Consider the following 24,171-nt stretch of genomic DNA (forward strand, 5'->3'; position numbering starts at 1 on the left):
CCTATGTCCATGTGTATATTGGAAAATGCCTTAGTAAATATGTCACACTGTAATTACAACTTCCCACCACTGGTGGTGCTGCACCACCTTCACTGGTGGGGAGGGTGTAATTATAAGATGATAAATTTACACAGGCAGTTTCCATTCGAAGTGTGGACTTAAGATTTTAGAATGGAAAAAATTGAAAGGAAGTGGAACGTACGATTTTTAATATATTATCATTATAGATTTTTTTCTTTCATTTTCCTACTCCATAATTCTTTTGCGTGCGTAGAGACTGGACAACGACATGGAAGCTGATAGTGGCAAACCTATTGGTTTTGGAGCACTATTCCGACATGTGTACGTTCCACTTCCTTTCAATTTTTCCATTCTAAAATCTTAAGTTCAAATGGAAACTGCCTGTGTAAATTTATCATCTTATAATTACACCCTCCCCACCAGTGAAGGTGGTGCAGCACCACCAGTGGTGGGAGGTCATAATTACTCATGTAGAATCATACCTATTTGGAACAGTGTGACGGTGTGACGCATTCTCAGTGTGATTTGTAACAATTATAAACTTACGGCTCTTGCATTATACCAAACGTTGTTCTCACCGAGAGGTCTCTGTAAGTCTGTTAAAAGGTTCAGACATGCTGAAAGTACCTGCGAATTCTCAAGTTTTAGGGTACCTTATGCAGTTGATTTAACTTTTCGATCTTGCAGTTTGCACTGATCAGCAGGTTAGGAGCCCCTGAGTAGAGGAGGATCATATACAGCCCATTGGTCGCAGCTCTTGAGGGATTCAAGGAGTGGAACAGCAGCTTATACAACGCACCGATCAGCTGTTTGATTTGTGTAAATGCAATCTGAATCCAAGTCAAGGCTTGACCTGACACTGGAGTGAAACAGAGTGGGACTCACTGGAGGAAGGAGTGGAGGGATTTTCACTCCACTTTACCTCAGAGTTAGTTCAGGCTTTGACACCCGATTGACACTTACACAAGTTTAGCACCAGCGTGAAGTGAACCACTTCCTATTGCTGCTAGATCTTGTAGTGTAAATGCACACTTATACAGCACTCTGATCAGCAGTTCAGGAGCGTGGGATGGGGGAACAACTTTTACAGTATTACGATCGGCTGTTCACCAACTTACACAGTGCACTGATTGAGGAAGTAGAGGAGCATCTTCTTCAGTCACTAATCAGCTGTTTGGGGCCTGGTGAGCAGAGTAATGTGAGTGCCTAATATAGTATGTGAGCTGCTGAGGTGTGGAGTTAGGAAAGATTACTGATGGACGAGACGTCAGTTGGGAGTCCAGAGATTGCTGGGGTAACGGAGAAAAGCACAGAGAGAGGGAGAGTAAGAGAGGAACACAGGGAGAAAGGGGAAGAATAACGGAGATATGAGAGAGGACAGCAAAACACAGAGAAAAAAGGGACAGTGAATCAGAGAGGAAAAGAAAAAGTAATGAAGACAGGGAGAGAGTAAGGGAGAGAGACTCACAGAGAAAATGAAAGAGTAACACGGACTCAGAGAGAGAATGAGAGAGAGAGAATCACAGAGAAAATGAAGGAGTAACAGAGACTCAGAGAGAGAGTGAGAGAGAATCACAGAGAAAAGGAAAGTGTAAAAGAGACAGGGAGGGAGTAATAAAGAGACAATCTCAGAGAAAAGGAAAGAGAGACACAGGGAGATAGTAATAGATACTTCTGTTGACCCCATAAAAACCACTATTGAGACCTAGTTAAGAATGTTGAATGAGATAAGTGGACCTTGTCTGAATGTAACTGGGAACTCATGCCTTGTGTGTCATGTTGTCCCCAGAACAAATATAAATAAATTTCAATAAATACCAACAAGGAAATGCCCCAGAGATTGCATGGTTTTCTATACAGGGGTGTAATCCCCAGCCAGCCTAAAATAACAACTCACTCCGTCAGTCCTGAACTACCAAAATGCTCGGGGTGGGAGTATGGGAACTCACAAAGCAGCTCTCGCAGGGGCCAGGAACCTCTCGAGTTGCTGCTAAAAATTGAAAGGTTCTCAGAATGTCATAACCCATGAGAACAAAACTTAGGTAAGTGATTTAGTCAGCAGAGCCCCAAGACCATTTTACAGCCTTTTAACCAATCTATAGTCATCTTTTATTTTTTAAAAACACCAGCAGATCTCCCATGGCATTGTTCCTTGTAATTGGAGGATTTGTTATATAATTTAAAGAAAAGAAACAAAAAATTGAGTTGAGCCCCCATGGCTTAATTCGCAGACAAAATAAAAAGTTTCTTTTTTTGTAACTGTTTCTCTGCTCCTCTCCCAGTCTTCAATTTTTTCTGATTGCATTTCACACGTTTAGACTCCCTTTCTCTCAGTTTTCAAATAGAGGTGTCTAATAACTTTCTGTATCTGACTGTTTTTCTAGCTCTCCCTTAAGTCAGCCTTTTGCTTTTTCTCCCCTTTCTTCAGTATATCTCCCAATGGCTCTTGTTACATGTCCCATTGCTGATGTAGTTAATTTCTATGTCTTAACTTGGTAAAGCCCAGGGTCTGTAGGAATATGCCATCCAAAATCCCATGGACTTGGAGATAAATACCAGGATCAGATGGAGATAGGATGTTCAGGAGCCAGTGTTATGTATATGGGTGCAAGAACACCTTGGGTTAGGGGCTTAACGTGGGGGTGCTATGGCAGGGGTGACTTTTTAAAATTTGTTCTTGGGAAGTGGGTGGCACTGACAAGGTAGTGTTTATTACCCATCCCTAGTTACCCTGAGGGCATTATGAGTCAGGCACATGGTGTGGGGCTGGAGTCAGAAGTAAGCCAGACCGGGTATGGATAGCAGTGAATCAGTTGGGGTTTTTCTGACAAAAAAGCAACTTATTCTGGTGCCAGCCCATAAATTATCAGATTTATTGAGTTCAATTTCATAATTTACCACGATGGGATTTGACCACACAACCTCTGGGCTGTTAGTCCAGTATTATAACCATTAGGTGCTCATGTCTTATGTGCGAATGTAACATAGACTTAACATATGTGACACATGTTTTCTTATAGATGTGCAATGGACACAAAACTGTATCTTCCTTTTGTAGACCCATGGGCTTTGCTGTTTTGGGATCACTTTTGATTTTCCTGCACTGCCTCTGCACCTTGGTGTATCTATTAGCATCATCTATTTCCTCCCCTTCTTTTCTCCTCCTGGAGCATAAACCCTCCTGTAAAAGCACCAGTTGCAACAAACATTTCAACAATAAAATATCTGAGATTGCATTCTTATAGGAGGAGACAGTTGTAGTGAAAAATAATTCATCTTTTATAAACAAGAATGTAAGCTTTTGGCTTTAGTGGTAGCATTCCTACCTCTGATTCAGAAGATGTGGGGTTCGAACCCCGCTCCATACAGAACCGGCGAGTGGAGACCAGAACTCCGGCTCTGAATTCTGGATTGGACATCCAGCGGGGTACTGGTGTCCTGTGGATGGTCCCCCTTCATCATATGGGTTGTGGGAGCCCATAAAACCCGCCAGGCATATAGGACTAACCACCCTATCAGCCGGTATAAAGATGGTTACGTCCATGGAAGGAGCGATCATGTCACGGTCTGTCAATCAGCCTGCGAATCATAGAATGGTTACCGCACAGGAGGCCCTCGACACAAAGGGCCTGTGTCAGCTCTTTATAAGAACAATCCAGTTAGTCCCATTCCCCTGCTCTATCCCTGTGGCACTGCAAATTTTTTCCCTTCAAGTATTTATCCAATTCCTTTTTGAAAGCCACGATTGAATCTACTTCCATCACCCTTTCAGGCGGAGCGTTCCAGATCATAACTACTCGCTGCGTAAAGAAGTTTTTCCTCATGTCGCCTTTGGTTCTTATGTCAATCACCTTAAATCTGTGTCCTCTGATTCTTGACCCTTCCGCCTTGGGAACAGTTTCTCTTCATTTACTTTATCTAAACCCTTCATGATTTTGAACACGTCTATCAAATCTCCTCTTAACCTTCTCTGCTCTAAGGAGAACAACCCCAGCTTCTCCAGTCTATCCACGTAACTGAAGTCCCTCATCCCTGGAACCATTCTAGTTTTTCTGCTCTAAGGCCTTCACATCCTTCCTAAAGTGCGGTGCTCAGAATTGGACACAATACTCCAGTTGTGGCCAAACCAGTGTTATATAATGGTTCAACATAACTTCCTTGCTTTTGTACTCTATGCCTCTATTTATAAAGCCCAGGATCCCATATGCTTTTTTAACTGTTTTCTCAACCTGTCCTGCCACCTTCAAAGATTTGTGCACATATACCCCCAGGTCTCTCTGTTCCTGCACACCCTTTAGAATCGTACCATTTAGTTTATATTGCCTCTCCTCATTCTTCCTGCCAAAATGTATCACTTCGCACTTCTCTGCGTTAAATTTAATCTACCATGTGTCCACCCATTCCACCAGCCTGTCTATGACCTCTTGAAGTCTATCACTATCCTCCTCACTGTTTACTACACTTCCAAGTTTTGCGTCATCTGCAAATTTGGAAATTGTGCCCTGTACACCCAAGTCCAAGTCATTAATATATATCAAGAAAAGTAGAATCCTTCCACTACTTCACAAGGGTGTGAAGATATAAAAACATCAACAACCAGGATATAGAGGGACAGACTATTTTCAGAAAATTCATGGGGATGTAGCACTCTGCGTCACTGTTATTTATTATATTGTATTAAGGCATCTCCACTTTCTAGTTAAAAAAATATTTTTATGGGGGGATTTCTACTCCACCTCAATTGTTAGGAAACAGGTGTGTACATAAACTCTATCAGTTGGCGAGCTATGGTAAGATAATAGGCAGTCCAGTAGTGTACACTTGCGATTAAATTAAATACAGTAAGCTATACATGGAATCTGTTTTTGTGAAAACAGATGGTGCTTATTCATGGTATGTAAGGTACTGGCAGCTATGCACCAGGCACACAGCATGTGTTCTTATAACAGTTGTGTAGTACAGTATTCATGTTAGTTACATGTTGAAATAGATCGTATCCCTATTTGGAATCACCCCCTCTGCTTCCAACCACCCCCCCCCCCCCCCCACTCCGACACAAGTTGGTGGATAAATGTGCTGTGGTTAACATGAGATCAGAAAGGTCCATGGTTCATTCCTCAGCTTGTGCAATCTAACAAGTGTCAGCCTGGATGGCAGTGGGGTGCACACTTGTCCTCAGCATCCCCAGGGAGGTGAGGGAAGAAGTGAGTAGTCCTTTGCCTGAATGCTATCCACTGCCTCATGCCGGAAAAATGTGTGTGTGTGGACACATTGGGTGACAACAGGATTGGGGGTCAGCTGTGATGGTGCCCATGGTCAAATAGTTCACTGGCATTCAGGCCCATGCATGAAGAATGGAATGTACTGGAGGGCTGCTGGAACCTGTACAACTGCATTGCAGCAGGAGCTGCTATCTTCAGAAAAAGTGTATGGGGAGAAAATCAGAAGGGGGTGGGGAGAGGTTAGTATTTACACTGTCAGACCAGTAAATGTATATAACGACCTAAATCAAAATACCATCTGGAAGACATTCGAATTTGCCCAGCAGTGGCCAACATGCTGCTCTTAGACTTTTCCACTTGATTAATGGTAGTGCAGCTTACTGATTGGACAGCTGCAGCAGTCATAGGCACTGCCTTCAGGGAGTGGGAGTGGCCATTTTCTTTGGGAGCTGTTTTAAAGGGAGCATGACCAGTGCTTAACAGGGAGTGAGACCAGCATACACCACCAGGGCTGGAATGGGACCAACCTTTACCAGCAGAACTGGAGTGGGACCAGTGTTTACCAGCAGGACCGGAATGCGATAGGTGTTTACCAGTGGGACGGGAGTGAAACCAATGTTTACCAGTAGGACTGGAGTGGGACCAGCATTTACTAGTAGGACTGGTGTTTACCAGCAGGACGGGGGTGGCACCAATGTTTACCAGTAGGACTGGAATGGGATCAGCATTTACTAGTAGGACTGGTGTTTATCAGCAGGACTGGAGTGGGGCTAGCATTTACCAGCAGGACTGGAGTGGGTTGGGCGTTTACCAGCAGGACTAGAGTGGGACCAGCATTTACCAGTAGGACTGGAATGGGACTGGTGTTTACCAGCAGTTCTGGAGTGGGTTGGGTGTTTACCAGTAGGACTGGAATGGCATTTACCAGCAGGACTAGAGTGGGACCAGCATTTACCAGTAGGACTGGAGTGGGACTGGTGTTTACCAGCAGTTCTGGAGTGGGTTGGGTGTTTACCAGTAGGACTGGAATGGGACCAGCATTTACCAGCAGGACTGGAGTGGGATGGGAGTTTATTGGGAAGTGGAACCAGCATTATCTGCAGTGCGGGCAGCACCAGGCAACCTGGTGAGTAAAACAGAGTGTACTGGTGGCGAGGCTTCAAAAGTACCACTTATTGCTGACAATGGATTGTAGGGGTTGAGACTTATTAATGTTGAAATGATAAAACTTTGAGAGGTTGAGTACAATGTATATTTATATAGCGCCTTTAACGTAGGAAAACGTCCCAAGGCCATTCACAGAAGCATAATCAGACAAAAAAATTGACACCGAGCCAAAAAAGGAGATATTAGGAGTGATGAGTAAAAGCTTGGTCAAAGAAGTAGGTTTTAAGGAGGTCTTAAAGGGGGAGAAAGAGGCGGAGGAATTTAGTGAGGGAATTCCAGAGCTTAGGGCCTACTCGGCTGAAGGCATGGCCGCCAATGGTGAGTACAGTTTAATTGGATACCTTTGTGAAGTGGCACAGTGAAGCGCATCCTGTTATAGAATAAATTTCATTTAATTAAAACTAATTTTCAAAGTATCCTCCGGACCCAATATCATGTAAAAAATTAGTTCTTCTTGGAACAGAGATAAGATGATGACAGATAGGGTAAATCACACTGGGTGTGCTATGTGTTTTAATTGCTGTTGCTGAGCCAAGGCCTCTCCTTTACAGAGTCTGAATCCCAGAGCGCATCACCGAACATTTAAAACATTTATTTCCCCTGAGTCTAGAACTAGAGGATAAGGGGTCGGCCATTTAAGACTGAGATGAGGAGGAATTCCTTCACTCGGAGGGTTGTGAATCTTTGGAATTCTCTACCCTAGAGGGCTGTGGATGCTAAGTCATTGAATATGTTCAAGACTGAGATCGATAGATCTTTGGACTCGAGGCATATGGGGATCGGGCGGGAAAGTGGAGTTGAGTCCAAAGATCAGCAGGCTCGAGGGGCCGTATGGCGTACTCCTGCTCCTATTTTATATGTTCTTAAATATTAGTGCTGAACTGAATTTTGGACGACCGTGCCACATAAGAACTTTCCAAAGGGCAACACCTTCATCTGATTTCCATCTTCAATTCCATCTACATGTGTGAACCTAATTTTTTTCTACCCTTCAACGTGTAGAACCAAAGTGAAGATCCATTCAAATTGCCATTCACATTTCTGTGTTGAAATCAGGGAGTCAATTCTTGTCTTTGCAATGTACAATGAAGGGATAGAAAATCGTGGACCCAAAGTCCCGATTATGTGCTCTCAGCGGCTGAAACTCTGTGCTGGGAACACTAAAGATAACAATTTACCTCCAGATTTCAAGGAAACGGTGAAAAATAAAGTCTGACTAGAATTCCGTCCACTTAGTCAATGGACATAAAATCTAGCCAGTATTTTAAGTCAAATTGCTCGTGTGCTTGATTGCACTGCGCAATGTAAGTATATTTTTTATTGTAGTTACAATTGGAATATCACTGAGCTATGATTTTTTTTTAGTGTGTTTCATTTATTGATAGAAATAATTGAATTTTGTTTCTTATTGCTAATTCTTGTTACGTGCTGGGATATCTGCAGTTTCTGGAAAATTAATCAGATCTAAGTTCTTTGTCTGTGGCACACTCCATTTTTGGGCATCACCATTCTGTGACAATATGGTCACGCCTGCAGCAGCACACTTCTACCACTAGATGGAGTCTCATTAGCTCCAGCTCCCCACCGCTACGCCTACTCCCATAGCATCACTATTGCACCCTGAGGGAAATTCAATTTGGCTTGACTTTCTGTGGCCAATCCACTACTTAATTAAAAATAAATTAATGACTGGAATCGTTTTGTAATCACAACTCTACTCGATAGGTTACACTGAAAATATCCATAGTATTATATACCCAGCAGTATATTAAAATTTAAGACATGTTTCACGGACTGTAGATGCATAGTTCTCAATGACTGCGGCACCCCTAAACATAAATGTCCCGGTCTTTGTAGAGTCAACATAATGAAGACCCCACCTTTGCATCACTCTTCCACAATCCAAGCTGTACCGTAAATGGGCCTAAACATCAGTGGCTATTTGACAGATACAATTTTCTTTTTCCACCTCTTGAGCTTTGATGTTCTTGTGTTGATTCAAGACAAGAGTTCGTTAAGTACCTGGCAAAAAATCTGATAGAGGGATAGGAGAGGTACTGTGGGATATGATATTTCCTAGACACTGGGACTGGCCAGATGGATTGCAATGCTCTTTTCTAGTCCTGTACATTCCTATGTTCCTAAAGGTTGACCACTCCTGCCCTACACGATTCTCATTATGTTCTGGAACAACCTTTACAGGATTCAGAAGAAAAATGGTAAATCCTGGACCTTTTACTTAACCTGAGTGAACGTTAAAAAAGACTTGCATTTATATGGCTCCTTTCACAACCTCAGGACGTCCCAAAGTACTTTACAGCCAATTCATTACTTCTTGAAGTGTAGTTACTGTTGTAATGTGGGAAATGCGGCAGCAAATTTGCGCACAGCAAGCTCCCACAAACAGCAATGTGATAATGACCAGATAATCTGTATTAGTGATGTTGGTTGAGGGATAAATATTAGCCAGGACACTGGGTCTTCTTCGAAATAGTGCCGTGGGATCCTTTACGTCCACCTCAGAGGGCAGACGGGGCCTCGGTTTAACGGCTCATCTGAAAGAAGGCACCTTGAACAGTGCAGCAGTCCCTCAGCACTGCACTGAAGTGTCAAGCTAGATTTTGTGCTCAAGTCTCTGGGGTGGGACTTGAACTCACAACCTTCAGGCCAACACCTACGTTTTTGAAAAACTCTCTGAGCTTGGTAAGATTGTAAACCATGCACAGGGATCATGTTGTGCTAGAATCCCAAACCTTAAATGAACCACTTGTGGAGTTCACATGCTTTTTGCAGTGGCTGACACAGTGGCACATCAACTAAAGTGCTGTTTCTAAATGGCCTCATGTTAGTTCTAATGTTTCTGCTCAGGTATTTTTGTCAAAATACCAAATGTCTGAGATATATATATATATATATATGGAATAATAGATACTTGAGACTGTTGTTAAGATTGTAACTCAATCAACGGCTTCAGATGGCGAAGCAGGAACAGTTTATGAGTGTCATCTGATCCCCAGCATTGAATGACAAGCTTTACCTCATTGCCAGGTATTTATCTGGTCTAATGTACGCAATATATCTATAATATATTAAAAATATTACATCTAGATGCACCTGCTGTCAATGTTTTCTATTATATATGTAGGCCTAAGGGGAAAGAGCATGGAAGTGAGGCTAATTGGATAGTTCTTTCAAAGAGGCAGCACAATGATGGGCCGAATGGCCTCCTTCTGTGCTGTAAGATTCTATAAATTCCTACATCCATATTTATAATGAAAACTGGCTCAGTAAACTTCTCTCGCTGTAATTACACCCTCCTGCCAGTAGAGGCACTGCAGCACCACCACTGGCAGGAGGGTGTAATTACAAGTTTACATAGACAGTTCCATTATAAATGTGGACAAAGGAATTTATAATGGAAATATGAAAGTAAAATAGGACTGAATTACATCTGTGCATCATAGTCCAATTATCCACATCCAATAACCCTGCTTCACCTAAAGACTACAATTGATCTTGCCTCCCTACATGCAATGCCAAGAGAGATTGATTAGTATTTTATAAAAAGTGCTGTTTTTTTTAAATAGGTACTCTAAGTTGCTCGTTACAAGGGAGAGGTGTTGTGCGAGGCTGCTCCTAATAGTGACAGAGGGCTTTGAAGTAAATGACAAGCCCTCCTTTAAGTGAGATTTACCATTTGATTACCATGTGATGCATATTATAGACTTAAAATAGGGGCAATATTCAACGATAATATATATCAAAACAAATCCCAATATCATTGTTGTTTAAATGACATGAGCAATACCAGTTCTATTTGTTTTGTTATTTGATCTGACTATTGGTCTTGACACCATCCAAATAATGAAATGTCAAATAATAAACATAATCAAAGGTTAGTAATGCTAAAGCTCTATGTACAATATTATAAAGAATGATGCATACTGATGTGTATTCCAAGTATCATAACGTATCTCAGAGTTTATGCCCAGTCTTTGGTGAGCCCGAGTGTCAGCTTGGCTGTTGGTAGCACTCGAGCCTCTGAGTCAGAAGGCGGGTGACACTCCAGTTTGGTACTGAGGGAGTGCTGCATTATCGTTGGTGCTGGCCTTCAGTTGAGGCGTTAAACCAGGGTTCTGACGGATTGGTCGGGTGGTTCAGAAAGACATTAAAGATCCTGTGGCATCGTTTGAAGAATTGCAGAGAGTTCCCTTTTGTTTGGCCAATGTTCCTCCCTCAATCACGATCAACAGATTAATTGATCACTGTTGTTTATGGGATCTTGCTGTGTGCAAAATGGCTACTATAGTTACAGCATTTCAAAATAAATTGCTGTATCTGAAGTATTGAGAAATGCGATGAAGCCTTATACAAATCTTACATTTGCACCCACTTCCTATCAACTTTTCCATTATAAATTCTTATGTCCACAATGGAAGCTTCTTATGTAAACTTGTCACACTGTAATTACATTCTCCCTCTAGTGGAGGTGCTGCAGTGCCACTACTGGCAGGATGGTGCAATTACAGGGTGACTGGTTTACACAGGCAGTTTCCATTATAAATGTGGACATAGAAATTTATAATGGGAAATATAAAAATAAAGACAGAATGTACAACTTTAAAATGGGGACTGAATTACGTTTGTATGTCCTGATCCAGTTATCCCCTCCCTTTAACACCACTTCAACTGAAGACCGCACTAGGCCTTGACGCTCCTTCTGAAATACAATGGGAGATCAACTACTAATACTGAGACATACAAAGCATGTTGCTTTCCTGTATCAGTCAAACTAAAGTTTCCAGAGCTGCAACTTGAGCCACATAGCATCTGAACACTGAGTCCTCTGCTACACTCAAGAATCTGCCTTGCTGTTATCCATGAACGCCAGCATCATGTAAGCATTTTTAATTTATCGTTATAATAGCACTGCATTGCAAAGAAGTTGAGATGACGATCTAGCAGTTTCTGACATCATCTGAACCCCTCGATATGTTGTTGCCTTGTGACACTCCACAAGCTACATCACCCTAGCTATTCTTAATCGCTATCAGGTCATATACTGATCACATGGCGAGAACGTACGCAGTTATGCATGGTAGCCTATAAATCTGTGCCGCCACATAAAGCAGAGTCATTCTGTCTGCTAAGAGCTCTGAGATGTGAGAATCATTGGGTTGTTAAAGCAGTGCACGAAGGCTTTCACTTACCTATATTAAGGCTGAGCTGTATATAGGTCTTTCAGTGCACTGCACTCATATATTAGTGAGAAGGTTTGCCAGAGTCTCAGTAGCAATCACTAATCAAAACATTGAAATACTAAATGGCGCCAAAGCACAAATATAGTTAAGTTGAATCAGTAAATATTTAGTGAGTGATCTGAACTAAATCTCTCCTTTTAATCAAGCGCTCCCAGATGGCTAGCACAAGCTGAAATCTGGCACTATGAGTAGTGCAAGTCTTGATAATTGAATTGAAAACAGAAAAACCTGGTCAGATCTCTTACCAAAAAATAAAATCAATAATTGGCAAAGAAAGCCAACCAGATTAGCTACAGATGGCTGATTAACTTGGAAGATTTTGATACATACATATCTTGCAGTTTAAGAGAAGGAAGCCTTTTAAAATTGACCCATGGGGCAATTTTCTGCTGTTTCAATGAGATGTGATCACATCCCTCGAGTCTAGACTGATATTATTATCAAGTGGCTTCTCAGAGATACTGGACACAGACATCTTTGCTATCAACAAAATTGAAAAAGAGGAAACCTTGGGAATGTACTGACCTTTTATTAAGTAGCTTGGCTTGTGCTATTCTTTGCTCATTATGAGTGTAGTTGCAGTCACAAGTCCACAATGTTATATGGATACTGACTGACTACAAGCATTGCTTAGGGAGAATGAAGAAGTAATAATGCATGAACAATTAAGCTTTGGGTGAGTTACGTTAGTCTCAGCTAACGCTGCTCCACGATATTCTGTACAGGGCGTGTCCAACTGGAGAGGAGGTAAGTGGTTTTATTTGTAGATTTAACGCCTGGTTTAACACCAGGATTCATTATACCTGCCAAGCAGAACGTGACTTAAAAAAACTGGGTTAAAAAAATTAACCAGTTTCTTTGTGTCCCTGTCTTTGAAAATAAATGTAACTTTACAGATGGAAGTGACTTTGTAATCCACGTCACTCTGCACTCATTAGGTCTCATTGCCTAACATCTGTTGTCAGGAAATTACTAGAGTCTATAATTAAGGATAGAGTGATTGAACACCTTGAAAATTATCAGCTGATCAGAAAGAGCCAGCATGAATTTGTAAAGGGTAGGTCATGCCAATGAACCTGATTAAATTTTTTGAAGAGGTGCACAGGGGAATATCTATAGATGTTGTTGATATAGACTTCCAGAAGACATTCAATAAAGTCCCTCATAAGTTAGCTAAAGTTGAAGCTCATTGAATTGAGGGCAAATTATTGACCTGGTTAGGAAATTGGCTGAGCGGCAGGAGACATAGAGCAGAGATAATGGGCAGGTACTCAAATTGGCAAGGTGTGACTAGTGGTGTCCCACTGGGATCTGATTTGAGGCCTCAACTAGTCACAGTATTTATTAACGACTTAGATGATGGGATAGAGAGCCACATATCAAAATTTTTCAATGACACAATGATAGGCAGCATTGTAACCAGTGTAAGTGGAAACATAAAATTACTGAGAGATATTAATAGATTAAGTGAATGGTCAAAACTGTGGCAAATGGATTTCAATCTAGGTAAGTGTGAGGTCATCCACTTTGGACCTAAAAAGGATAGATCAGAGTACTTTCTAAATGGTGAAAAGCTCGAAACAGTGGAGGTCCAAAAATATTTATGGGTCCATGCACATAGATCAGTAAAATGTCATGAACAGGTACAGAAAATAATCAAAAAGGCTAATGGAATGCTGGCCTTTATATCTAGAGGACTAGAATACAAAAAAGGGGTAGAAGTTATGCTACAGCTATACAAAGCCTTGGTTAGACTACACCTGGAGTACTGTGTTCAGTTCTGGGCGCCGCACCTTAGGAAGGATATATTGGCCTTGGAGGGAGTGCAGTGTAGATTTATTAGAATGATACCCGAACTCCAAGGGTTAAATTACGAGGAGAGATTACACAAACTAGGGTTATATTCCCTGGAATTTAGAAGATTAAGGGGTGATTTGATTGAAGTTTTCAAGATATTAAGGGGAATTGATAGGGTAGATAAAGAGAAACTATTTCCGCTGGTTGAGGAATCTAGGACTAGGAGACATTGCCTAAAATTTAGAACCAGGAGTGAAGTTGGAAACACTTCTACAGGCAAAGAGTGATAGAAGTTGGAACTCTCTTCTGCAAACGGCAGTTGATACTAGCTCAATTGTTAGTTTTAAATCTGAGGTCGATAGATTTTTGTTAGCCCCATAACTCTTAATACCTTTGGTTAAGGCGGGTATATGGAGTTAGGTCACAGATCAGCCATGATCTCATTGAATGGTGGAACAGGCTCGAGGGGCTAAATGGCCTACTCCTGTTCTATGTTCCTTCAGCACAAAAGGCCATTCGGTCCATTGTGCATGTGCCAGCTCTTTGAAAGAGCTATCCTATTAGTCCCACTCCCCGCTCTTTCCCCACAGTCCTGCAAATTTTAATTTTCAAGTTCCAGGGATGAGGGACTTCAGTTACGTGGATAGACTGGAGAAGCTGGGGTTGTTCTCCTTAGAGCACAGAAGGTTGAGAGGAGATTTGACAGAGGTGTTCAAAATCAAGAGGGGTCAAGACAGGGTAGATAGAGAGAAATTGTTCCCATTGGCGAAAGAGTCGAGAACCAGAGGACACAGATTTAAGGTGATTGGCAAAAGAACCAAAGGCGACATGAGGAAAACCTTTTTTATGCAGCGAGTGGTTATGATCTGGAATGCGCTGCCTGAAAGGCTGGTGGATGCAGATTGAATTGTGGCTTTCAGAAGGGAATTGGATAAGTACTTGAAAGGAAAAAATTTGCAGGGCTACGGGGAAAGAGCGGGGGAGTGGGACTAGCTGGATTGCTCTTGCAGAGAGCTGGCACGGGCTCAACCAGCCGAATGGACTCCTTCTGTGCTGTAACCATTCTATGATTCTAAGTATATATCCAATTCCCTTTTAAAAGTTACTATTGAATCTGCTTCCACCACCCTTTCAGGTAGTGCATTCCAGATCATAACAACTCGCTGCATAAAATATGTTCTCATCTCCTCAGGTTCTTTTGCCAATCATCTTAAATTTGTGCCCTCTGGTTACCAACCCTTCTGCTAGTGGAAACAGTTTCTCCTTACTATCAAAACCCCATAATTTTGAACACCTCTATTAAATCTCCCCTTAACCTTCTCTGCTCTGCTCTTAGGAATACTCATTTCTGATCATGGTTCGAGGTTTGCGGTTATATACACTAACAAGTCTTCCATTATTTCTGTCCTATGGAATATCTGCAGTGAAATTATAGAGAACTTCACTTTAGGGAAAAAAAGGCAACAAATTTAGATGAACTATTTAAATTGCATGGAATATCTTTGCCCACACAGCAAACTCCTGCATTGGTCTTTTCCTTTTACTTTCTGGTTAAAACAAATTGTTTTCAACTCAGAGGGTTTGACTGCAATACCATGCAAAATATATGGCATCTTTCATTCACAACAAATGAGTACTTCGCCATCCGAACTATATGATTTGTCATTACCACCATCAGTCGGTAGCCTTATTTCTATTGTGTTGTTATCTTTTTTCAGGTTTCACGTAGAACGTGCGTCATCTCTAAGAGGGAAAGTTTCTCAATAAGGAGATCAACATTGAAAAGGCAAAAGAAGCGGCTATAAGTTGGTTTGGCAACTCCACAATCTTTGTTTCTGTAGCAACCTGACTAAATCTCAATTCTTTCAGCGCAAGTTATTGGTTTTATAAAACTAATGAAGATAAAGACAGGATTTGTTACTTGTTTGAGGTGGCAACAGCATTGGAAGATGGGCAAAGTATCACTTTTTGAACAGTTCGACTTTATAAATATGAGATACAGAGAGAGTGGTCAGTGTCTGGGATGTTTAATATTTCCTCAATCAGGAAAACCTATTTTGAGCAATGTCAGAAACTAAATTTTGGCTGCACATTTCCAGACGTGATAATTACACACAAGAGTGTGAAATATAACTGTGCTGTTGATATGAAACACATCAATCTGATTTTTCTTATCTGCAATGTATTACAGAATGAAGCGAATTTCTCATTTTAAAGCTCAATATTAAATCTTGATTTTACTACCATCAAGGTTGCCAATGCACCTATACTCTTGAGTTGGGTATTTTTAAAAATTGCATTTAGTCACGCTGCCTCCTTTGTTTACCTGTCTCTTTCCAAATTACTTGAATCAAAATGTTTAACCTGGCTATTAAAATCTTCTAGGTGGAATTCATTCACCCCAGGCACAACAATTAACGTTGATGTTTGACATTCTATGTGTTTTTCCTTAATTGGCATTATTAAAAAGAAATTATATAATCATCTGAAACATATCAACCACACTTAAGCAGTTGGCTTTTAACAAAATTCCTATTATTACCACAATGTCAGAATATTACTGCAAACATCCGACTACAAGAATATCACTGACTTATTGGGTACTGAATCTTATGGAGAAATTGGTTTCTTCTGTTCATGCTGTTACGTCTACTTGCTTGTTCTGAAAAAACATCAATTAAAAAAACAATAGATGCGTTCAGAAAACAATTTAAAACTCTTGTAAGAAAATAATTATACAAAAGAGGGGGTAAAAAGATATCTCAGAATGCTGGAAATTTAAAATAAACCAGACAACTCCTAGGAATACATGTAAAAGATTAACCGTTAACCCGTGCCTTTAAGCCACAGTCCAGCCTGTCATTCAAAGCCACCTGCCCCAGGTAGGTGTTGCTCCCTGAAGGATATGTCTTGAATACCTTACCGGTGCCTCCTGCTGACTGAAGAAGGAGCAACATGAATTATGGTTTTACAGATGTTAGAGGGAGAATGATATAAGACAATGAATGGTCGAGAAAGATAAGGAGGGGAGGGATTTTAGATTTTAGTTTGTTTCTTAAATAAGTAAATTCATCACTTCATCTCCGATAGCAAGACCTGTGACCTTTTTAGCAATTTGGACAATTCTGCTTTTGCCACACATTGCGATCTCTGCATAAGATGAAATACCGAGATGGGTAAAAGTTTTGCTGAATTATCTGCAGGCATCTAGGATGCAGTTTATTGAAAAAAGAGAAACTTGCCCACGATAATCCATCAGCACTATTTTTGTAAAGTACAATGTCAGTTTTTCATGTTGCTGCAGGTCATACTTTGTGGTTCCATCAAAACGTTGGTCCAAACAGAGTGAATTTTATGATCCGAATGGATTCGCTTTGCAACATGAAATAAACTGGGAAAAGTATCTAAAAATTCCTTTCTTATTATAGCCCCATGACACATGATAATTTAGTCACTTTCATCTTTAGTAGAGCATAATTCAACAGAAAAATAGGATTTCCAAGTGTATGAAGCACACGGATAACTGCCATTTGCTAAAATAGATCAAACAGTGGAGCTGTGGGAGGTTTGCTCTCTCTCTCTATTTACAGAGAACTGAACTTTTCTCTCATGTCGTTCAAGATCAGTGTGAGGACTGCATTCCATTCTCACACCAAAGTAAGCAAAAGTCATTGGGCATAAGAAGGCATTGAATTAGGGATGCTCTGTGGGATATCAACGACACAAAGCCTCGGCACGCTGCTGCTGCTGAACAAGACAATTGAAAGAAGCTGTCTGATGGTAAGCAGGACACAGTGAAACAGCTTGGTTCTCTTGTTGTCCTAGTGCTTTGATCACGGGGCTTGGGACATTATGCGGTTAAACTGAGGCAACAGTCTGCGGAACTCCCAACTATCAAGTTGTTTTTCGGTGAACAACTGTCTGGCTCCATGGACGATACATAGACCGTGTACCCATGCTCCTCTGCAGACCAGGCTCGATCCAGGTCTACCAGTCCCATGCACTTCTTCCCTGAAAAAAAAATCCCATTTGTAGTCTTGTTAGCAACTACATATCAGCAAGCCACAAAAAGGATGACACAAACCTCAAACTTTATTGTTGTAACTTTATGGGATGAAGTGTTTCCTTATTACCGAACCTGAGACTCTTCCACTTACCAAGAAGTGACCATGAAGCTGTCGGATTGTCGTAAAAACCCAACTGGTTTGCTAATATCCTTTAGGGAAGCAAACCTGCCATCCTTACCCGGTCTGGGCCTATATGTGACTCCGGTCCCACAACTTTGTGGTTGACTCTTAATTGACCTCTGAACTGATTTAGCAAGCCACTCAGTTGTATCAAATCAGAGCAACAAGGCATGGGCAATAAATGCCAGCGTTGCTAGTGATGACTACATCCTGAGAATGAATTTTAAAAATTGAGTTTCAGCCAGGAACTAAGAGTTTATTATTCTGTATCTGTATACTGAATCTAGGTAACGATGGGAAGGAGTATTATTAAGTTTACATTAAAATTTAAACTGAAACTTTGAGCCATATATCACAGTGAATAAAAGTGGATTTTAAAATGCTGGAAAGCACAAATGCATTGACTGTAATGTGGAACATGGGAAAAGCTTTCCCACTCTGTGCCCGTGCAGGTTATACAAGGAAACAAGCTACATATGCACTATCTTTGTCCTACATGGGTTCAAGGCTGACATCAAACTGCTTCAGATGAGTGTTATTACTATTGTTCACCAATGGTAGAAAATTGTGTGAAACTTTTGTCCGCTAACCAGAATTTTTGCTGTTTGGAGTTTTCCCAACACCGCATTCAGCCACACTGTGCCTTGTTAGACCTGTCACAGCCAATGACCACTTTGTATGTCTTTTTTTACAGCTCTTGTCCAGCATCAAGGACTCTCGGATCAGGTGTGGCATAGTTCAGAAACAGGATAAAGTTTCTTCTACTCTTCCCCTGTAACATACCCCGAACCTCACCTCAAAGAACACCCACATTCTTGTTACCTCTCTAGGTAATACTACCAATTAGTGTCAAACTATGGGCAGTTATGATCCGCAAACCTAATTGAGATCTGCCCAAATTAATTTCATTTAAAGCCTAATAAAGAAAATAAACTTTTCCCTCCCTTAGGTCTGAACTGGGTTCAAACCCATCCTTATATTTTCCTCTGTGCATTAGTTTCAAACAACACACTTACAAATTCGATAAATTGACATAGGAAAACATTGGGATATCTTAAAATGTATAAAGAACAGCATCACCCAGTCCATTGACATTAACGTCAATGTTTCAAACATTAGATATTTTAAAAGAACGAACTTGCGTTTACATAGCGCATTTCACATCCTCAGGACGTCCCAAAGCTTAACCGTCAATTAATTATTTTTTAAGTATGGTCACTACTGTTAGAAGGCAAACACAGCAGCCAGTTTTCACATAGAAAGGTCCCACAAACAGCAATGAGGTAAATGACCAGTTAATCTGTTTTTGGTAATGTTGGCTGATGGATAAATGCTATCCAGGGCACTAGGGACCCCCACCACCACCCTACTTTTCTTTGAATTATGCCATGGGATCTTTTATGTCCACCTGAGCAGAGGGATGGCACCTCGGTTTAACATCTCATCCAAAACATGGCACCTCTGACAATGCATCACTCCCTCAGTACTGCACTGAATTGTCAGCCTAGATTATGTGCTAAAGTCTTGGAGTGGGCCTTGAACCCACTGACCTTCTGGCTCAGCGGTGAGAGTGCTATCACTGAACCAAGCTGATACTTTTATAAAACAAACATCCTTTAATTTTTACCCATGAATTAAAAATAATAGGTATACAACTGTAATGCCTTAATGCTTGTACACAAAAAATGCTAACACCTGCAATGGGTTTGAAAGGCCACCTGTCAATCATTCATTTCTATCAAGTGGTCTATCAAATGTGGGACCTAGGTAGAGAAACTTCCTTCCTCAAGGTTATGGCACAAAGGTTATTCTATGCCACTGGAGGACCCTTCGTTATAGGGTTTTGGTCAGGTGAGAAGTTGAGGGTCAGGTCTTTAAAAAGAAGGTTTATGGAGAGTTTTTGAAGAGTCAGAGATTAAGGGAACTTCTGGCACCTGATATGGAGGAATTTGAGTGCACTTAGAATCAGTATTGAGGAGGAAAATGTTCTCTTTATGCATAGAGTGATGGCAATTCCCACTACTATGTAGTAGATATTAGTCCAGGAGTCCAACCTATGTCTGTAAATAAATCCTTAAAGTCTGTCTTATGTAATGCTTAGCGTTTTGTAGAAAACATGGTTAGCATTGTTTCAATCTACACATACATTGATTATAAAGCAAAGAACGTTTTAAAAATGCTGTGCAAATAGCACTGAAGAACAGCCAGTTAAGATCAACCTCTCAATAGGCAACATGAAACACTGGTCTTTGGGACTGCCATTTTTTGAAACATTTTTCAGATAGTTATAATGAGGATTCTGTTCCATATAAAAGAAAGCTAATTGCCTATCAAATCCCCTTTGTATACAGTGGGTAATTAATATAATTTAATCACCATGTGTTGAAATTTCACTCAGGGCATTACGCCATTTAAATGATTTAAAATGTATTACTAACCACACTTCAAATTAAATACACGTGTGAGGCTATTGCAAACACACACATGGCACAAGATGGCAAGTATAGACTACATGGCTTAAATACTGGTAATATTAATCTCACTGTAGTCTAGAGTATATCTAATTATCTAAGTCAGTAAACAGACACTGCTATTTATTACTTGACAATGTAAGCACCAATCCCTGGTGGTAATTTACTAAGTGTTCCTGAAATAGACAACCACTTATTATGTTTATTGAAGCAGCTTTCCCATGTGGCTTGAAAATCACTCTAGCTAATATCTTCATGCTTTCACTACACTTTAATATTCACTGTGACCCCAGTATGAACTAAGCATGCATCGGAAATTACACATTTCAGTCACCATGAGTTCACCACATAAAATGGAATTACTGTCTTAAAGCTTCACTTTATTATTATTATTTTTTTGTCAAGTCATTCTGCTCAGTATCCTCCCCAGGCCGCCCTAGATCATGGACCTTTTTACAACTCAGACAGCAGCCAAGCAATCTGCTCTCAGGCCTCTGACCATGGTCTTGAGCTGGTTGCTAAGCAGCTTGTGGTGACCTCAACCTTCTACCGTCCCTCAAGTGTTGGTGCCTACTTGCACCCCCATGCTGGTACTGCTGAGATTAGTTATTTGTCATGCAGGGAATCACAGGCATGAATCTGCATCTTACTATTCTCGGCTTAGGACCCGGGATCGTGCTGCCCATCAGATGTAAATACTAGAATAAGAATCTGTTAAGAGACTGCTTGGCAAAGTGAGTCATAAAGACTTTTCCCCCTCTGGTATCTGGGTTTCAATTGAGCTCTGAATGATGAGATGAAAGTCTTCTCTCAGTGAGGATCCTAGGTAAAATGGGTCTGGGTAGTTTCAACCCACTTCCAAATGAGTGTGGGTCCACATCACAACTTGATTCAAAAAGGCTTTAGGGACCATTGATGCAAATCAGGGTGCTCATCTGTGATTGGGTTTAAAGGACAGTGCTAGGGTGGAGTCGAGGGAGATTGATACCGACACATTGCTAGGGCAGAGATGAGGGAACTTTACTCTGCACCTAACTCATAGGAACATAGGAACAGGAGTAGGCCATTCAGCCCCTCGTGCCTGCTCCGCCATTTGATAAGATCATGGCTGATCTGTGATCTAACTCCATATACCTGCCTTTGGCCCATATCCCTTAATACCTTTGGTTGCCAAAAAGCTATCTATCTCAGATTTAAATTTAGCAATTGAGCTAGTATCAATTGCCGTTTGCGGAAGAGAGTTCCAAACTTCTACAACCCTTTGTGTGTAGAAATGTTTTCTAATCTCGCTCCCGAAAGGTCTGGCTCTAATTTTTAGACTGTGCCCCCTACTCCTAAAACTCATGTTAGATCTTAGCTGCTACTGATTGCTAAAGTGGATAAGTGTTCCATGCCCCAATAATCTCATCATTACAAACTTGTGGCCTCACTAAAGTAGTCCCTGTTTTCAGCAGTTCATTAGCTTTAAGTTTGAGCTCATCACAATTGAGCTTCATCCGGGACCAGCCAAGTTAGTTCGAACTTAGTTCTAATATGACGCTTGCAAAAGATGCAAACACCATTTCCATCACTGCACTGAGAGAAGTTAAGGCTATAGTCTTGCTCGTTATCTTCATCAAATAAACAAATTCTGGTCAAGATGTAAAAACATAGGAGGCAATTTTCATGTCCAAGTGGTGTACGGGTGGGCGGAACAAGAGCAGCAATCACCCGGAGGAGTCAGCAGGGGACCTGTGAGATTTCCCAGGTCACCCCCTCATTAACACGCGGTGAGCGAGCTGCCAGTGCAAAACACACTCCCCGTTTGGGGGTGGGGAATCGGGCAGTGCTGCTGCTTCTCAAAGGCCTGCAGCAGCAGCTTAAAGGGGAGGTGCATTTTTCGTGTGGCAGAGAGAGAAGCAACACTGTGGAGCAGGCAACATGAGTGTAGAATCTACAGCAGCAACTATAAGCACTTTCAAATCCTTAAAGGCAAAAAACCCCACAATCTACGGCAAGAAAAATGTCTTCAAAAGCTCTAGACAGCTTTACCGGAGAGCAGCTGAGGATCCCTTTAAATATTGCTAAAAACAGCCACCTCCCGACTTGTACAGCCCACGGTTGGCTGAGGTGAGCAGGAACTGGTGGTAGTGAGGGCAGAAAATGGGGTAGGGATCTAAATAACATCACTTGACCCCTATTCGCATGTATTCATGAGGGCCCCGCCTGTTACAGACGGGATCTCTGATCGCCAGAATTCTTCCGCGCCCGAAAATCGGACTGCTCATAAAAGCAGCGGTAAGCGGGCGGCCGCTTTGATTTCGAGCTGCTGCCGCCCTGATTTTGAGCGCAAACAGAGGGGTAATGAGATGAAATTTGCACCCGTGATTGTAAAAAGTCGGATAGCCAGGTGGTGAAGGATAGACTACTACAGCCTGGTCTTCAGCTGCTTCCAAGCCTTTATTCACAGAGATCACCCGTACAAATCGTGCACCCCCTAGATAAGCTCCCTCCTATAAATGGATACAAGAGAGTCCCCAATTGATACCCACCACCTGAATATAATTAACACTAATTAATATAAACCACCTGGATACAATTAACAATGATCTCATAAGGTTTAAATTGAAAAATCAGAACTTAAGAAACAGTTTCCCCCTATTTACTCTATCAAAACCCTTCATAATTTTGAACACCTCTATTAAATCTCCCCTTGGAGCAGAGAAGGTTAAGGAGAGATTTAATAGAGATGTTCAAAATTATGGTTTTGATAGAGTAGATAGGGAGAAACTGTTCCCACTGGCAGGAAGGTTGATAACCAGAGGACACAAATTTAAGATAATTGGCAAAAGAACCAGGGGGAGATGAGAATTTTTTTTATGCAGCTAAATGTTATGATCTGGAATGCACTGCCTAAAAGGGCGGTGGAAGCAGATTCAATAGTAACTTTCAAAAGGGAATTGGATATAAACTTGAAAAGGAAAAAATTGCAGGGCTATGGGACTAATTGTATAGCTCTTTTAAAGAGCCAGTGCAGGCACAATGGGCCGAATGGCCTCCTTCTGTGCTGTGAAATTCTATGATTCTAAGAATGACATTTAAAAATTAAGCTTGGTATCCTCACCAGGATGATTTGTTGCTACGTAGAGATTACCAGCCTCTACTATGCAGAACATTGCTTTTTCATTGATGAAGCAACCAGTCCTAGCCATATGAAACACATTCATCCATTTCTTTCCACATTGCCATAAGATCGAACCAGCTGTATGTCTGTCCTCATACCTATTATCTTGCGCTCTGCAGGGAGTTGAACTGCTGTCTGATCCGCAAACCTGCACAGAACCATGTGTTCCTGGAACAAAGAGGAGCAACAACAGAGATTTCATAAGACCGTACAAAGGTGAATCATGCTTAATTGTCAATGAACGGCTGCTTAGAGAATTCAAAGAAAACACAAAATTGCAAAACTAAATTAGAAATGAAAGCAGACAATATGATTCGTCATCTGACTAGAGAGCAGTGGGGAATTAGACAGGATTCACTCTGAATGGGACAACAAACCAGTAAAACACTGCCAACTAGGAAAATCAGAATACAACAACATCTGTCTTGTGATGATACATGCCTTGAGGTTAAAAGTCATAATCAGCATCAATGTTACACTTTTTAAACTATTCATGCACATAGTCATGAATTTTGCTCTGTCTGATTTTTAATTAAAGAAGCAGACAGTGGTCTTGAACCTAAACTAGATTGTTCATTGACTTCAATTACTAATGGCTGCAATCTAAATAAGCTACTTTTATATCTGCCTGTCTACACTTCCAAATTAAATAAAACGGTACAGACACAATTATATCTTTTTGGCTGGTTAATTCGGGTGAATCATCTTTAGCCTCACACATGAATAATTATTTTATTTATATATCAGATGCAGCACTATTAAATTGTAGGTTTGAATGTTAATTGTCTGAAAATTTCAACTTCAAAAGAATCAATACCTTAAAAGGCAGTGTTTGTTTTTGTTTTATATTTCATGTATCGAATAGTCCTGTTAATACAACCT

At 41.0% G+C, this 24,171-nt stretch overlaps 1 protein-coding gene across 1 annotated transcript in view; it reads right to left on the reverse strand.

Annotated features, from left to right (window-relative positions):
• Positions 1-14,745: 14,745 nt before the first annotated feature.
• gstcd (glutathione S-transferase, C-terminal domain containing) overlaps positions 14,746-24,171 on the reverse strand; it is a 152,369-nt gene continuing 142,943 nt past the window's right edge. Inside the window, exons 11-12 of the mRNA XM_067994442.1 lie at positions 23,388-23,457; positions 14,746-17,479 (exon numbers count right to left, since the gene is read on the reverse strand). Of these exons, the coding sequence (XP_067850543.1) occupies positions 17,319-17,479; positions 23,388-23,457 (231 nt within the window). The 3' untranslated portion in view covers positions 14,746-17,318. The remainder of the gene's footprint in view (positions 17,480-23,387; positions 23,458-24,171) is intronic.

The sequence above is a fragment of the Heptranchias perlo genome, chromosome 1 (genome assembly GCF_035084215.1).
Source record: "Heptranchias perlo isolate sHepPer1 chromosome 1, sHepPer1.hap1, whole genome shotgun sequence".
In the NCBI taxonomy this organism is placed as follows: Eukaryota; Metazoa; Chordata; class Chondrichthyes; order Hexanchiformes; family Hexanchidae; genus Heptranchias; species Heptranchias perlo.